At 41.5% G+C, this 15,886-nt stretch overlaps 2 protein-coding genes across 3 annotated transcripts in view; one reads left to right on the forward strand and one right to left on the reverse strand.

The window, feature by feature from the left end:
- Window positions 1–104: 104 nt before the first annotated feature.
- slc25a29l (solute carrier family 25 member 29-like) lies at window positions 105–7,216 on the forward strand. 2 transcript variants are annotated; one of them, XM_082516377.1, is made up of 5 exons: window positions 109–501; window positions 2,100–2,143; window positions 2,829–2,872; window positions 3,157–3,240; window positions 3,817–7,216. In XM_082516377.1, the coding sequence occupies exons 4-5, from the start codon at window positions 3,190–3,192 to the stop codon at window positions 4,585–4,587; spliced, it is 822 nt and encodes a 273-aa protein (XP_082372503.1). In that variant the 5' UTR covers window positions 109–501; window positions 2,100–2,143; window positions 2,829–2,872; window positions 3,157–3,189; the 3' UTR covers window positions 4,588–7,216. The 2 variants fall into 2 exon arrangements, with proteins under 2 accessions (XP_082372502.1, XP_082372503.1); XM_082516376.1 differs by lacking the exon at window positions 2,829–2,872 and having other exon boundaries at window positions 105–501.
- The window catches only part of fancm (FA complementation group M), a 45,438-nt gene continuing 35,741 nt past the window's right edge, over window positions 6,190–15,886 (reverse strand). Inside the window, exons 14-24 of the mRNA XM_082516373.1 lie at window positions 13,219–15,079; window positions 13,031–13,131; window positions 12,265–12,333; window positions 11,976–12,077; window positions 10,362–10,527; window positions 10,150–10,256; window positions 9,567–10,036; window positions 9,336–9,429; window positions 8,701–9,049; window positions 8,134–8,428; window positions 6,190–8,047 (exon numbers count right to left, since the gene is read on the reverse strand). Of these exons, the coding sequence (XP_082372499.1) occupies window positions 7,921–8,047; window positions 8,134–8,428; window positions 8,701–9,049; window positions 9,336–9,429; window positions 9,567–10,036; window positions 10,150–10,256; window positions 10,362–10,527; window positions 11,976–12,077; window positions 12,265–12,333; window positions 13,031–13,131; window positions 13,219–15,079 (3,741 nt within the window). The 3' untranslated portion in view covers window positions 6,190–7,920. The remainder of the gene's footprint in view (window positions 8,048–8,133; window positions 8,429–8,700; window positions 9,050–9,335; window positions 9,430–9,566; window positions 10,037–10,149; window positions 10,257–10,361; window positions 10,528–11,975; window positions 12,078–12,264; window positions 12,334–13,030; window positions 13,132–13,218; window positions 15,080–15,886) is intronic.

A 15,886-nucleotide genomic window follows, 5' to 3' on the forward strand; every position in this document is an offset into this window, starting at 1 on the left:
GCAGCAGCCAATGGGCGTGAGGGGCGGACAGTACCAACTAGAGGAGGGCTCTGGGGGAGTTGTCCGCTTCTAAATAATCCGATTGGGCCGTCTTAAAAAGGGCAAACGCTTCTTTTCTACTTTGAAAACCCGCCTTCTGCAGCGGTACAGAAATAGAAAGGTTTGTCTGAAAGAGCACCTCTATAGAGGGAGAGGAAGGGACACCAGTGAGAAGAAAACTGCTTTATTCCAGTTTCGCGTCCGAGCGATTAGCCAGAGACGTTTATCTTCCGTTTGCTGAGCATCAGCAACGTAAAGGAGGCTATTACCTAGCTAACCAGCCTGGCTGAACACCAAGCCGGGGGGGTCGTAAATAGCCAAGTTTACACAGATACCGAGAAAGCATTTCCCACTTACGCCTCTTTAATTACGTTTATCAGCCCTTAAGTTAGCCTGACACCTTCCAGTCGTTGCATTTTTTTGAGGGAATGGCACTGGACTTCGCTGCTGGATGTGTAGGAGGTGAGTAGCAGCTAGCCACGTTAACAGGTTGACGCTAGCATTAGCATTAGCCACCTTTCTGTTTTTTTCCATCGTCAAAAGCTCAAGCTGTTGTTGCGGTGTAATTTGTGCCGTGCCGTGATTTCTCGATTTACACCCAGCTAGTTTATGTGATAACATTGTAAACCCACATGAATGACAGGTTGAATACTAAAACACTGGAGCTGGGTGCTTTTTAACCCCCCCCAGCTCAACGTTATGTTGCAGTGCTAACGTGAAGTTATTCCCAAATCTGCAGCACCCACGTAGAGACTGCTGTTTATAGTCGACATTCATCATATATCTACGTATCAATTAAACTTGCACACGTCCAGGAAACCCCAGAAATGTGAAATGATCGTGATCTCAGCTTTTCTTTAGTGATTATCGGGCAATTTCCCCCAAATATCTGCATTCCTTTCATCATTCCACTAACCCATTCCAAAGTAGGGAGTTACCATGAGGAGAGGCGGCGGTCCGCAGAAAGTTAAGCTCATGCATTCATCTTTGCCTCACACAAAAGCCCTGTGGGAATTTTGCAAGCTGTTTTGTCAGTGTTCAAGGACAGGACTTCCCAAAGTCTGTTGGATCCCAGGTAGAGTTACTGCACTGTAACTTAGTCTTAGATAACACCTTCATTGAGAGAGTCAGTAGTGCGGTGTAGAATGACTATACTACAGTACTATTCGTACTACTATCTCCCTTGAACGGCTTAACATGTAGCTGATTACAAAATACAAAGGAATGGTACCAGATTTGGACTAACATTAAACTATTTATATAGAATAGTCTGAGAAATTATTTTTTTAAGGGAATAAAAAGTTCAGATATTGCTTTACCAGTGCATTTTAGTTATACATGCAGTATGTAAGTTACTGCAAGAGTAAAATAACGAAGTTGTTTTCTTAACCTTTCCCTAATGGTTTTACATCAGTTTCCCAACCTAGTTGACAACCTTGCATGAACACATGGCAGATTTAAATCACCCCAAGTGTTTTAAGCTGTATGATTTGTTTACAAAGAGGCTTTTTATTTGCATAACATATTTATCTTTAGAAATTCAGTGGTGTTATTTCTGGTGCATTATCCTCATGTTGGTGTGCAGTCTTTGAAAACATCTGATATGAAGACAGTGTTGTATAATGATTTTCTGGCATATTGACACAAGTCAAGGACAGGCCAGTGTTGAGCTTTCGTCAGTGTTAAGCTTTCGTCACTTCGTGCAGTGCAGTGACCAGCTGATGACGGCTCCATCTCATGATGGACAGGTGTCTGTTGCAACTACTGGACCAAAAGCCATCTTCTTTTTCCAAACTCAAGCCATCAGTGCATTTGTACCTTTATAACTCAATTATTATATTGTGGTTCTTTTCTTAAGAGAAGAAGTCCATGGGATATATGATGACCTTGTGTGCACTGAGATTACTTCTGTATGACATGTTTTCCACCCACTGTCTCTGCTCTAACACCACAACTTTTTGCATGCTGTGGTCTGGTGATTATCTCTTGAGTTTTTAATAAGAATAGTTCAGTGAAACAGTCAGTTGTTCATTCCTGTCTTTTTTGTTTTTGTTTTTTAGGTGCTGCTGGTGTTTTGGTTGGGCATCCGTTTGATACTGTAAAGGTGGGTGTCTGCTGCATCCTCTTTGGTGTTTGCTCATTAGTCACAAAAAATAAAACATGCAGTACTTTGCTGACAGCCTTCATTTAAATCCAGATAAGCTGAGAGTACACGATGAGCCCAAGAGAGGAAGGGGATGACTGAGAAAGAAGAATAAATCTTCTGATTAGTTAGAGTTCAGAACAGGACAGTACGTTCACTTCTTTACAGATTTCAATGAAACCGTCATTTATCAAAGGATTTGTAGGGATGGTTAATTAGCTGAATAACTTGTAGTCACATAGCCTATATAATCATCACTATGTACCTGCAGAGTCCCACACGATTTTATATGCATTAAAGTTAGTTGTAATGTTAAGGTTGAAATCAAATTCATTTTTATCACAACTTTTACATGATCTGTGGTTGACGCATAGGATTTATGTGAATGAACCTAAAAACAGTTTTCTTTACTTGATGCCATTCGCATATAAATGTTGCATAGACTGGATTAAGCAGTGGCAAAGTGAGGACGTTTTGACGTGAGACTTGTGTGAATGTGGAGCATCCGCTTTAGAGGCAAGCAGTGAGAGAATGGTTTGGTTATAGTTCTTTTACACCCTTGCTTTCAATGTCATTTCTCCCTGAGCCGGTGTCTGCTTGGGGCTCGGAGGCTGTCTTTAACAGCAACAGTGTCACTGTGTTGTAGATGAGAGAGAGAAATAAACAACCTCTCCACGGAAATGTGACCTAGTAAGTATGGTCCAGGTCTTTCTTTCTCTCACCCACTGTTATGTCTTTGAGATATTAAAATAAAAAGCACCGAAGACATTTTGTTCTTTTTACAGCTTCATACTCGGTTAATGTTTTTCTTATTCTCCCACATGTTGCACCCCCCCTTTATCATCCTTTGTTTTTCTTCCTGTTGACTGCTTGTTTCCCTGAAAACCTGTATTACACAGATCTTGGTTTGTAGTTACTGTGGTCCTCTTTGGCCTTTTTCCAGTTTTTACTCCAATGAGTTCTGTCACCCACAGGTGCGGCTTCAGGTTCAAAATGTGAATAAACCTATGTACCGTGGGACGTTCCACTGCTTCCAATCAATCATACGCCAGGAGTCGGTGAGTTTAAATTTGTTAGCATAGTGCTTGCTTCAAATTAAATAGGTTACATTTAAATATATCCTTGGTGTTAAGCTGGAGTTGTTTATTATCTGGAGAATGTCCTGTGCACTGATTAAAGTGTTTAGTTGCTGTCCCATCTCTCAGTAAAGACATTAGGCAACGTGGGCGAGGTGGGGGGTCTGTTAGCTGGGGTCAATGAGGAGCTTATTCCTGGAGGAGCTAAATAAAGCTTTGGACATCATGCTATTTTTGCTAAGAGGGGGCATGGCCCCTCAGACCTCATGTCTGTTTCTCATGGATGTCCTTTATTCCCCCCCCACAGTAATATTCAAACGTAAGGTGGTTTCTCAGCTGTTTATGTACTTGTAAAATAAATGATGAGGATGTATTTGAGAAGTAGCTTTATTGGCAAAAGGAGATTATTAGACGATACGCAACCCATAATTATTTGCTTTAGCCATATTAGTAATCCATTGCTGATAACATCTGGAAAAAAGTGCACTGCTTCCTATAGCCTCCTTACTTTCTTGTTTTTATAGTGTTGATCTGACTCAGTAACATCTGTGTTTGCAGATGCTGGGTCTGTACAAAGGTATTGGCTCTCCAATGATGGGTTTGACCTTCATCAATGCTATAGTTTTTGGTGTCCAGGGAAACACAATGCGCATGCTTGGCCGTGATACACCTCTCAACCAGTTCTTGGCTGGAGCCTCTGCTGGAGCCATCCAGTGTGTCATTTGCTGTCCAATGGAGCTGGCCAAGACACGTATGCAAATGCAAGGAACTGGAGAGAAGAAGTCTAAGAGGAAAATGTACAAGAACTCCTTGGACTGTCTGGTGAGAATCTACAATAAGGAGGGGATCAGAGGGATCAATCGTGGTATGGTTACCACCCTGGTGCGCGAGACGCCGGGTTTTGGCGTGTACTTCCTTGCGTATGATGTGCTGACACGCTCCCTGGGTTGTGAGCCAGAAGACCCCTACATGATCCCCAAGCTGCTGTTTGCTGGTGGCATGTCAGGCATAGCTTCCTGGCTGTCCACCTATCCCGTGGATGTGATCAAGTCACGTCTGCAAGCGGATGGGGTCGGCGGCGTTTACCAGTATAATGGTATCATGGACTGTGTCAGGCAGAGCATACAAAAGGAGGGGTGGAGAGTGTTCACTCGTGGACTTACGTCCACTTTGCTCCGTGCATTCCCAGTGAATGCCACCACATTTGCCACTGTGACTTTGTTCTTAATGTACATGCGCGAGGGTGGAGAGTGTAGCATTCCAGACTCTGAGCCGCCGTCTGTCCAACTGCAGCCTCTGCAAACGCAGACACAGCCGACCAGCATGTAAGCTGGCGTGCAACAGTGAGTGTTGTTAATTTTTAAGCAAACCTATCTGTAGACAGTTTGTACACAGGTCAAGGATCTGTTAATTAGTGTCCACAATCACAGAGGAGAGCTATGTTTTGGGTAAGCATCTGTCCATAAAGCTTAAACCAAGTGGTCTCACATAGTATTTAAATAATATATATTTTAAGAGAAAATCTGCAATTGTAAATATGTTCTCTTTGCTTTTGTACATATTTTGCTTTTTTAAGCAAATTGAAATAAACTTGACAGTTACAAGAGTTACTGTAACATACAGTGACTGTTACAGATGTCCCGAAAATGTTGAACACGTTGATCCTAATGATGCCGTTTTCATCCTATAATATTACACAAGCCTAAACACACAGCACGGCGTTTGGTATATTTGTGAATCGGTGCTGTTTATACTGTTACTTTCTACCATTAGTTAAATGAAGATGATTTTTAGGGTAATTTTTAATAGTCAAAAATTATCCTGTTTAGCATCACGTGAACACTGTTTTGTAGCATCTTGTGTAAACTGTTACAAGCAAATTTTCATGTTCATTAATGCTTCATGTAGCTTGAAGTTTTAGGCAGAAATTTTAAAAGGTAAATAAAATAAAAAGTCACAACGCACTTTTTTTTTTTTTAACCTGAAGATCTCCCCTCTCTGCCCAAAGTCACTAGACAAACATTGGCTTGCACACATGCCTTGAAATGTGCACATAAGACGAGCTGTGATTTCGGGCTCTAGCTACTACGACTACTGAGCCACTGATAATCGCTAACAGAGGGTTAAACTGTCGCTTGTACTGAATGACCATTGTTGTATTGTTCAGCCAAGAAAAATAAAACTAGGTTTAAAGGCCAGTCGCTTTTCTTTCCAGGAAAGAGGGTAAAATTTTAGAAGCGATTGTCTACATTGCTGCTGCGGATCAGACTTGTGACTTCTTAACGTCCCCATATACTACCCAGAAGTAGCCACCGCAATCATGTGTTGGAAGAGTAAAGGGAGGATCAGAACAAAATTCATCAGTCCTCCGCTGGAAACTGGGGGGGAAAGGTGTCTTGATTGTCTTGACGTTTTTCATTTCAGTCAGACTTTTCACCATCATAATCTCAGCACTGAAAAGATGCAATTAGCTAAAGTCTCTGATGCTAGATTTTGTTTTGTTTTTTTGGCAGAAAATTCAAATTTTTGAACAATGGAGTGTTGAACCTTCTGGTGAAATTAAAAAAAAAAAAATACTGATTTGGCTGTATGATACACTTGGCTTAAAAAAACAAAACAAACTTTAACCCTTTAAAGCCCTATGATGCCAAAAAAATTCTGCCTACACCAGCTTTACCTCCCTCGTAGCTGAGTTAATTCTGGCTGCTGTATAAAGTTTCAAGTTTGCAGTTACCACAAACTTTTTATACCACTTCTTAGACTGTATATCTGTACAGAGAGAAAGTTTGTAATGAAAAATATTGGAGGCTCTGATGGTGGTCTGTTGCAGTACGACATAATTTTTGATGGTCAGAAAAAATAACAGTGTAATATTTTCTTTGTTTGAGGCGGTCATTGTAAAACCAAATCAGATGCAATGTAATCATGTTGTGGACACTGTAGTGTGTCCAAAGAAAGCACCTTACGGTATGACATTAAGCATGTGTATGGTTAAAAATACATTTTGGCAATCACAATTCCTCCCAATGGATTTTACAATTTTACAAAGGGAAGATTCTCTTGCAGTTTGCCAAGACCAGTCAAGTACACTAATTTCTGCCACCTAGAGGCAGAGAAGGTAATGGCTCCTGTATTTTTAACCTTTGTATATTAACTTAAAAAAAGTCTGTTTTTTCTGCATAGTTAACAATTGACATTCTTCAGCATTAAAATGAGCATTATACCCAGCCAGCCTGCAGCAAGTGCATTCACGAACACCTCTATATTAGGGGCAGGGATAGCTCAGTAGGTAAAGTGGTCGCCCCATGATCGGAAGGTCGGCGGTTCGAATCCACTTAACGGCTACCCTGAGGTACCCCTGAGCAAGGTACCGTCCCTACACACTGCTCCCCGGGCGCCTGCTTAGTGGGCTGCCCACTGCTTCAAATGCAGAGAAAAACAAGTAATTTCCCCATGGGGATCAATAAAGTATCCATTATTATTATTATTATTATATTAAATATTCACAAGAAAGGTGTCCTAAATACAGAAGCCATTACTTTCCCTTAATGTAAATGATCTACATCTTCACAGCTCACTGACCTCCAGGTGTAGCTTAGCCCGCAGTGCCGGCTTAGATGTGGAGGTCTTGAAAACTGCTTTGGATTTGTCCAAAGAGAATGTATATATTGAATGTGGCAGTTTTCTTTGTCTTTTTCTTGTTTTGTTTTGGCTTTGTGAGAATTCTAGACTTCAGATTTTACTTTAATGCATTCATGTGTTGTTACCGCTTTTTGCCTGTGGGTTTATCTTTATTGGCAAGTAATTCCTGATATCTCTGTAAAAGAAAATGCTGCTGTAAATATCTGATGTTGCTATTGTTTGTACTGTTAACAACTTGTACAATACCTTTCACCAAAGTAGAACATGTCATTTAAAACCCCAAAGGAGAACAGTGAAATAAAACACTTTACTTTTTTCTTTTTCTTTTTTTTTTTTTTGGCTGGGCATTTTTAAGTTTGAACATTTGGAAACCCTACAAATTATTAGGCTTCTAGCAAACCCCCCAAAATAAAGTTTTAAGTGAATGAAAGAATGAGCTGTCTCAATTCAGTTAAAAAAAAAAAGTGATGTAATAAACATCACATTTTTTTGCTTTCGTGGTCTGTTAGAAAGAAACGGGCTGACCTCTAGAGGAAGTAAGCTGATATCAAAGAAGCTCAATGTGGGTATTGGAAAAGATTTCCTTCTCAAAATGTGGCACAAAACTACTTTAATAAACACATAAAATATAGTTTATTAAAGAAAACAAACATCCATTATTATGTTATTCAAGTTTCAATTATTGAATTCTTACCAATGCTGCTTAATACTACCTTACAGGTCAACTGTACACTTTGAAGAAACCCAATGTGTTCTTTAACATAAATATAAAGTTGAGTGTTGTGCTCATTCAACTTGATGTGCAAAAAGGATGAACCTAGATCCTGAAGCTCTTCTCTCATTGAGAGATCATATTAAATGCAGTCAACGTATTATTCTAACTGCTGTCTTCCTGAGACAAAGACAGAAAGAAGCAGAAGAATGTATGAAGTGAAAAAAATACACATAAGAATAAATGAAAAAAAGAAGAAGATGTATTTCAGTTTATAGAGTCCCAGCAGTGTTTTTTCCAGCAGCATGCTAGCTGTTCTTTCCTGATTTTGACATATTCATGAGGAAGGAGTCACAGGAGTAGCGCAGGAACCGATAGATCTCCTCTGCTTTGGGTCGACTCATACACCCTCCCTTCTGTATGGCTTCTATCGGGCTGCAGGGAGGAAGCAGGTAAAGAAGAGATGACGTACTGAAGAAGAAGAAAGTATTCATAATTCGATACAACACAACGTCCATCACCTGTTTATTAGCTGGGCGATCGATGTGAAGTTGTGGCTCATGTTGAGAGCTTGAACATAGTTAACTGAAGGCAAGCTCAAGTACAGCTGCAGTGCTTGCTGCCTATGCTGCCCTTTGACTTCCACTGGTATGCCGATGCCGTGACCCTTGCGGTGCTCCAGACGTGCCACATCTGCCAGCAGCCCGGCACTCTCTTCAGCACCGTCGCTCCAGAGCGGGCGGACCCCTAATCGCACTAGCGCCGCCAAAGTGCTGTCAAAGTAGCGAGTTCGCTGAAAGGGACGAGATGCCTCACCTGGGACAGTGACAGTTAACATAAAGATCAGAAAGACATTGTCTCATGCAGCAATCATTCAGTCTAATCCTCTGTTAATTCAGTGAATTTGTGGAAAACGCTGCTAAATTCTGTCCATTTAAACCAAATGCACTCCCAATTTGGCAACCTATTTGATGTGTGCCATGCAGATGCTGTTTCAACCCTCCAGCATGCCTACATCCACTCATAGGCTCCAGTGAATATTCTTATTTACAATTACAAAGAAAATGAGCCATACTTTGAAAACGTACCGGTCTTGGTTCGGTCTTTTTCCACTATGATGCACACGCGCTCAAACAACCCCTGCAAGCTGTTCACTCTTTCCGCCAGTCGCTTCCGGTTCTGTGCTGCAGCCAGATCTGATTGGCTCTGCCTTTCCACCGCCATGCGGTTGCTGACAATGAAGTAGCTGCTGTCCAAAGAGCAGACGTGGACGGTGGCTGCGTGTCGCTGACGCAGGCTGGTCAGCAACTCCACCCCGCTACTGATGCAGCGACTGTCCACCAGGATGCAAACAGACCCAGATGGAGCGGAGGTTTCACTCACTATCAAATTCTCAGCTGTGATCTTTTGAGGAGCCAATGGAGTGGCTGGGACTGCCTGTGGAAATGAAAGGAAAAACACCTTATACTTGATTTAAACCTGTGGTGATAACAGGTTAAATAACTCAATATAATATGCTCCTTGGTCCCAGAAAAAAAACCAGTTACACAATTTTTTTTTTTTATGTTTATCTTCTGTCTCTCATAGTAGACATGGAGTCTTGTTTGATAACAGAAAATATGATGTAATGTAGTGATATTGTTTCTATTTTTGTGTGGATTTTTGGTATTAATATTACCAGAAACAGTTAGGAATGTGTACGTCTCTTCTTGTCTGCTCATACCTGCGATTGCTTCTTTGAGGAAACTTGCAGGTGTGACTCCACAAAGTCTAGCTCGTCAGAGAGGAGATGCTGATTTTCTATCCTCTGGCGACACCTTCAGGAGAGAGAAAGAAAGACAATCTCAGAATTGTTACTAAGTACACTCTCATCCTTCCATTCTCTTCTGCTTATACAAATTCACATCCATGAGGAGGATGGCACTCACTCTTTATTACTTTATTATAACTTCACCTCTCATTTTGCTGTTCTTCACTCACAGAGCTCCTTTGTGCTTTGCTCAACAGTGAGACCTTAGAAGATAACGACACAGCTTTCTTTCCTTCTTTCCCACAAGGCTCTGGTGGTACCATCTTTGGCAATGAAGGCAACACACCATCTCCTGCTTTGAGAGCCCTCTCTTTACTTGCTTCATCTATCTCCTCCTCACTGGAATCATTCATTTGTATGACCCGGGTGCGTTTAGTTTTCATCTCGGCTCTCTGTTCTGGTGGAGGCTGAGCTCTGGTTTTTGTGCTGCCTCTTGCTCTGGCGTTGTGCAGGAAAACGCGGCGCCTGGTGGGATACTGCTTTCTCCCGTTCACAAACGAGTCCTCGGGCAGAAGGTCAACATTTTCAGCATCTTCCTCACTGGTGCCCACCAACTCCACATCACTGCCCACTACAAAGCTGTCCTCTTCATACGTCTCATCCATCTCAGGCACCTGTTTCCACACATTAAGAATGTGGCATCCTTAATTAGACTACCAATCATCAAATCCACTTAGTATTTTGTTGCTTTGTGTATCTTTTAAAATGTATTTATTTGTTAGTATACCTGGGAAAAGATGTCCATGTTGTGGTGTCTTCTGTTGGAAATTTTGAATTTGCCCTGGACTGCAGGGCTTCTCACTGACTTCAGGTACACTCCATGCATCTCTGAGTCTGACAAAGAGGAGAACAGACAGAGAGCCAAAATGCATGACTCACTCAGCCTCCTATCACACTGAGAAGCTCAGAAGGAGAGAATAAAAGAAAAATGTGTTGTACCATTCAGGCCCTGAGAGAATTGTGTATTGTCGACCACAAAACCGTTGAGAGACTGATTCTGTTCTTCTCCATCCTCCTCATCAGACGAGACCTCTACACCTTCCTCGACCTCTGACAGCTGTGCTTCTTCATCCAAAAACTGACGCCCTTTTCGGCATTTGCCGCGCTGACAGAGGAAGGATGGAAAATGTCAGGGATGACGGATGCTGAAGGTGCCAGTCGCAGATTTGTAATGACTTGACTTTTTTATGAAAGGAAAAATGGATCATGATGTCATGTAACGATCTTTAAAAAGAGACAGCGGTATGTTTTTGTCATATAATTGAGCTTTTTAAAAATTTGGATGTAGTGTAACCATTAAAATGAAAACACTGAACACTAATAAACTAATAAAAAATGTGAATTTTGAGCTTCCTTTAATTTCGCAGAGGTTTATTGTTAGTTTCAGCTCACTCATCACTCTCAGCTCTAAGACCCTCTAAGCTTTAAAACCTCAGCACCAAACTACAGACAGGCACATGCAGAGGTAAGAATGGCAGAACACCTAAAGACCCACATATCTACCTAAGGAGCTGGTAGTGAACCGTAGAAATGATGATGAGTGTACACTACTGTGCTCATTTCATTATATTTGCTACGGAAATGGGAAACAGTTGCAGCAAACACACGGAAATGCAGTATATAAGGCTAAAACAGAGTTTGTACAATTCTAATGAGGTTGATTGTCCATATTTGGTGTGACCACCTTTTTCTTCAACACAGCCTAAACTCTGTTGGCAAGTTTTTTGATAATTTCTTTAAGTAGTCTTCAGGAATAGCTCTCCAGGCTTCTTGAACGACATTCAAACTCTTCTTTAGGTGTTGGCTGTCGTCTGCTCTGTTAAGATGATCCCACACTGCTTCAATAATTTTGAAGTTCAGGCTCTGGGAGGGCTGCAGATGGCTGCAGACCACCACTGCTGTACCTGTCTTCTGTTCTCCTAAGTACATATAAATGATTTGATCCAAAATTTTAAATTTGGATCCAATACTTCAAAAGGCCCATTGCCACTAATTTTCAGTCCAATTCCTGTGAAATTTGGCCACTTTCCTCCAATTTTTTAAGGAAACACTGCACACCATGCCAAGATATGCTAAGTTCCCAGCTAAAAGCTCCTTAGGAATCAACTGGTTGGTGCAGAAATACTATTTCATAACTGTCAACTAAAGAATTAAGGAACACATTATCTGTTTTGTCATAGGCTGCTAGTAACAAAAAGCCTAAAGACAAAAAAAATCCTCTGAAAATGGTCAGGTAAAAGCTGTAGACTGAAAATTAGTGAAAAATAGCCTTTTAAGACCATCGCAAAGTCTGGAGAACTGTTGCTCAAGACCATCCGTCCATCCATGAATGGTTTTCTGGGGAAAAAGGCAGGGTACAGTTCACCACTGTCCAGAGCTGAGATGGATGGATGGATGAAGACTTTTCCATAACACTGCAGTCATTTCAAAATGGCATTCCCCACTCACATTAGAAACCTAAATACAAGCCATGTTTATATTGTGTTTACAGTTACATGAAAACAGGGATCTCAGATCACAGCATCCGGCTGAGCCATCTGTTGCTGTACAAACCTTGGCTTTCCTTTCAGCTCTCTGCACTGTGGCTCTGCACACGGAAACAGATTCATTCTGGAAATCATCATCAGAAACAGATTCGCCTCCCGTTTCATCAGACTGGAACACAGAGAACAAATTGGTGAAATACTGAAAACTGTTAGTAGTTTGTGACATGTTATTAGATAATGAGCACTTGTAGAAACATCTTAAGTGATATATGGAGCACGAGTAATTAAATCACATCATCTGTGTTGAACAGATTGAACCATGTGCTACGCATTACTGTTAGTCATGAAGAGCTTACAGTATTGAGTGGAGCAGCATGTTTTCTTTTCACTACCACTGGGGAGTCCACATCACTGTTGATCTTAGACTAGGAAAGACAAGACATGCTACATGTTAGATACAGCATAGAGCAATCTCCCCCTGATTACAAGCTGAATATCTTAAGCCTGGAAATGAATGACAGAAGCAAACTGTCTGAATCAGATACCTCCTCATATCTCTTTTTTTGTCATATATGCCTTGTTTATTGCAAAGTGAGCAGCAACTGTTTGTTTACTACTGGTTAAAACTCTGTAAAGGGGGCTTAAAATGCTTCTCCTTATCTTTTGTATTAGTTATACTTCAATAATATTGGATGTTCATATTAAACAAGGCCAAAGTGTCAAACAATCTGAGGCCACTGAACCTCCATCGACATGCTGTTCAGATTTTGTTTGTGATCTGCAGCCAATCAGAAAAAAGCTGTCCTAAAGGGGCGAAGGGAGCAAAAACTGTTTGTGACATACAGTTGGTGAACTTAGATGTTTCACCCACTGTCCAAGCACAAGATTAAATAAGGATTGTTCATGAATCGCGCAGTGCTCTAGGTCAGTATATGAACTTTGTAGCTGGAGCATAAAAGCTCCCCATTTATACAAAAATGTAGCTAGACTAAAAACAAAATTGCTCCACTGTTGTGTATGTAAATGTTTTCCCGTTTAAAACAATACCTCTGCTCCTGAAATGTATGGCATTTTAAAAATTAAAAGATCATCAGATTCCCAAAATATTCAGCACTTTCTCACCACTTCGGGGGATGATAAGGGGTTGACTTTGTTCGGATGTCTTCTTTTATGAAGCACAACTTCATCCTCGCTGTCACTGTTGCCCTCCACTAAGTAAGAAGCTGAGAGAAACAAGCAGGTAGACACAAATACGATTGGGAACCAACTTAAAATAAAAATGCTGTTTCTTTCTTTGAGATTAAACAAACCTGCATGAGGAGAAGAGCCAGAAACATGGTACGAGCCGTTTTCCTCATTAGGCCCTCTCTCTGCTACAGTGATGCTAAATTGTGCTCGTCTGCGTTTCAAGCTGGAGGGCAGACCGGGCATTAGGGTTCGCTTTGCTCCCGGGGACATGATCGGAGACGGGAGTGCACCACTTTTAGACATCCTACATTCTGACAGTGTTTGTGGTGTGGAATGCTTGGATTCGCTGCAGACTGGAGGTATTCTCTGTTTAGCAAAGCTGTTACAGGGAGTAGAAGAGTTAGAGACAGCTGCCGAAAGTGTGGTGGAGTCAATCTGCTTTTTAGGCTGTGAAGACCCAGGCATACAAGGGGCAGGCATGCCCACTGCTTCATCTTCTTCCTCTGAGTCTTCCAGTGAATAGCCAAGCTCAAAATTGACTGAAAAGAAGTCATGCATGCTGTTAAATGACTCAGGAGATTTAAAATGGGGTGTGACTGCACTGCCCATAACTGAATTATCTGCTACAGTTTTAGTTTGTGCTGGTGTGTGCATATTAAGTTCTGTCACTGTAGTGTTATGGTTGTTTGTGTTCTGGATTATCAGCTTGGCATTTACATTATGAGTCAAACCTTCGCTGAATGCCACTCCTTTTGATTCCACTGTCCTCAATCTGTGGGTACCATCCGCTGACTGTGTAGTGTTACATGGGTTAATTGGGGTATGTACGTGCACTGTTTCAGACTTCTTCTCCGTCGGGGATGTCGCGGGTGTGATGCCATCCAAAGGAGTGGGGATATCAGGAATGGTCATCTGCAGGAAGGCTTCATCATCCTCGAACAGATCGATGCTCTCATCCATCTCCGAGCTGCACTCTGAGGCTTTATCGTCTTTCAAAACACCATCTGTCAAGTGTGGTATTTCTTCATCCCTCACATCATCCCAGCTCTGTTTTTCCTCACTTACATCATCAGCTTCTACATGAACCTGATCCTCCCTGAAGCCATTGCACTTTTCATCATCATCTGACTCCTTGCTGTCATCCCTGATATCATTAATATCGTTTACGTCCTCCCCAAAAACCTCATCCCAAGTTGGGCTGTTGGCTGCTACACTGACAGGGTGCTTCTCCTGATTGGGAAAGTCAGGAGAGATTTTACCACAGTCTTTACCATTTGGAAGCTCATCTGGAGGCTTCTCAACTTCTCTCATTATCATCTTATCATCATCATCGTCATCGTCCACATCCAAGGTAAAGCTGACAAGGAAGGGCTGAGGAGGCTGTTGAGGAGAAGGACAAAGTGATGGAGGGGGCTCTAAGTCATCCACGAGTGATGGTGGAGATCGGGACAGGAGTTCTGCCACACTGGCGAGGATGACCTTCAGACTCTCATCTCTCCCTGGGAGGAGCTTATCACAGCAGGGCAGTGGGGCTGCATCCCATTTAGGAAGGTAGAACATTGCCTGAAGCTGAACATCTTCATCTTCATCACTTTTAGCAGGAAGCTGTGACAGATTGTCTAAATTCACAGGTTCTCCATCTGCTTTGATAAGGTCCTCAGTGACAGTTTCACATTTATCAATATCAGCCTCGAGTTTTAAGCGGTCTGTGCTGTCATCATAAGGTATCTCATTATTATCTTCAGCAGGAGGCCTTTGTTTCATCACGGCCAATGTGGTTAATAACCCAGCTGTTCGTGTATCGCTCCCCTCAAATTCCTCATCGATATATTCCAGTTCAGACCAAGAGGAATGGGATGATTTAGGTTTGTCGTTGGCGGTTTTGGTGCAGGTCTTTGTGCCCTTCTGCTTTTTCTGTCTGCTTTTCACAGTGTCCTCTTTGTGGAGGTAAGGAAGAAGTTCCCGTTCATAACAACATTCCCCCTGAACACAAACACACACAAATAAAAAGTTGAATAAGAAGCAATCTCGCTCCATGAAAACTAAAGACAGAGATCTAATTGGTTTTTTTGGACCTGCTTGCACTTTTACACTGATGCTGCTTCAAAAAGTAAACAGCATTTAATCAGGAAGTGCCCTACCAAGAGATGTACAGGTCTAAAAAGTCCAATGTAACTTTTGAGATAAAAAAAACAAAAAAACAAAAATCAGAATAATAATTTTTAAGGACACTACTCAAAATAATTCAAAGAAAATTAAACCCCCCAAATCCCATTTTTCATCTTTTCCTTAAGCACAAGTACACGCACATCATCTAGCACATGTCATCTTGGCAAACTACATGACCTGGAAGTGATCTAAAGTGGTTTCCTGCTTGGGTCAACAGGGTGCCATTGAGCCTGCAATCAGCAGGAGGACGACGTTTAGTGAACCAAAAGAAAAAGAAAGACATCTAAAGTACAATTTCTTTCTAGATAGAAGTCAATAACACTGAAAGCGAGGACAACTTATCCACCGCATTACCACCACAAGCTGATCTCATAAAAGGAAGTCTTGGTTATTTAGCACCAAAACCCCATAGCCTGAACCACATGAAAAAAACAAATGACTCCAGTTTTAATCACTATAAGGCATCATATGGATTGACTCTGAGTTAAGTTCCGAGCGTGTTTGTGCATTTGCTTTCCTGACCCGTGACGTGCAGAATAAATTGCAGTTACACATCGGAGAAAAACAACAAACAAAATGTCCTGGACAAGATAAAAGCTACATCAAAGTTAGAACATTTCA

Source organism: Aulonocara stuartgranti, assembly GCF_965226115.1.
Source record: "Aulonocara stuartgranti genome assembly, chromosome: 19".
In the NCBI taxonomy this organism is placed as follows: Eukaryota; Metazoa; Chordata; class Actinopteri; order Cichliformes; family Cichlidae; genus Aulonocara; species Aulonocara stuartgranti.

Excerpts from the sequence above, each read along its gene's own strand:
- slc25a29l (XM_082516376.1), top strand. The coding sequence starts at position 468 with ATGGCACTGGACTTCGCTGCTGGATGTGTAGGAG. Across the intron at positions 502-2,099 it reads CGCTGCTGGATGTGTAGGAG|GTGCTGCTGGTGTTTTGGTT; the intron begins GTGAGTAGCAGC and ends TTTGTTTTTTAG. Across the intron at positions 2,144-3,156 it reads ATCCGTTTGATACTGTAAAG|GTGCGGCTTCAGGTTCAAAA; the intron begins GTGGGTGTCTGC and ends TGTCACCCACAG.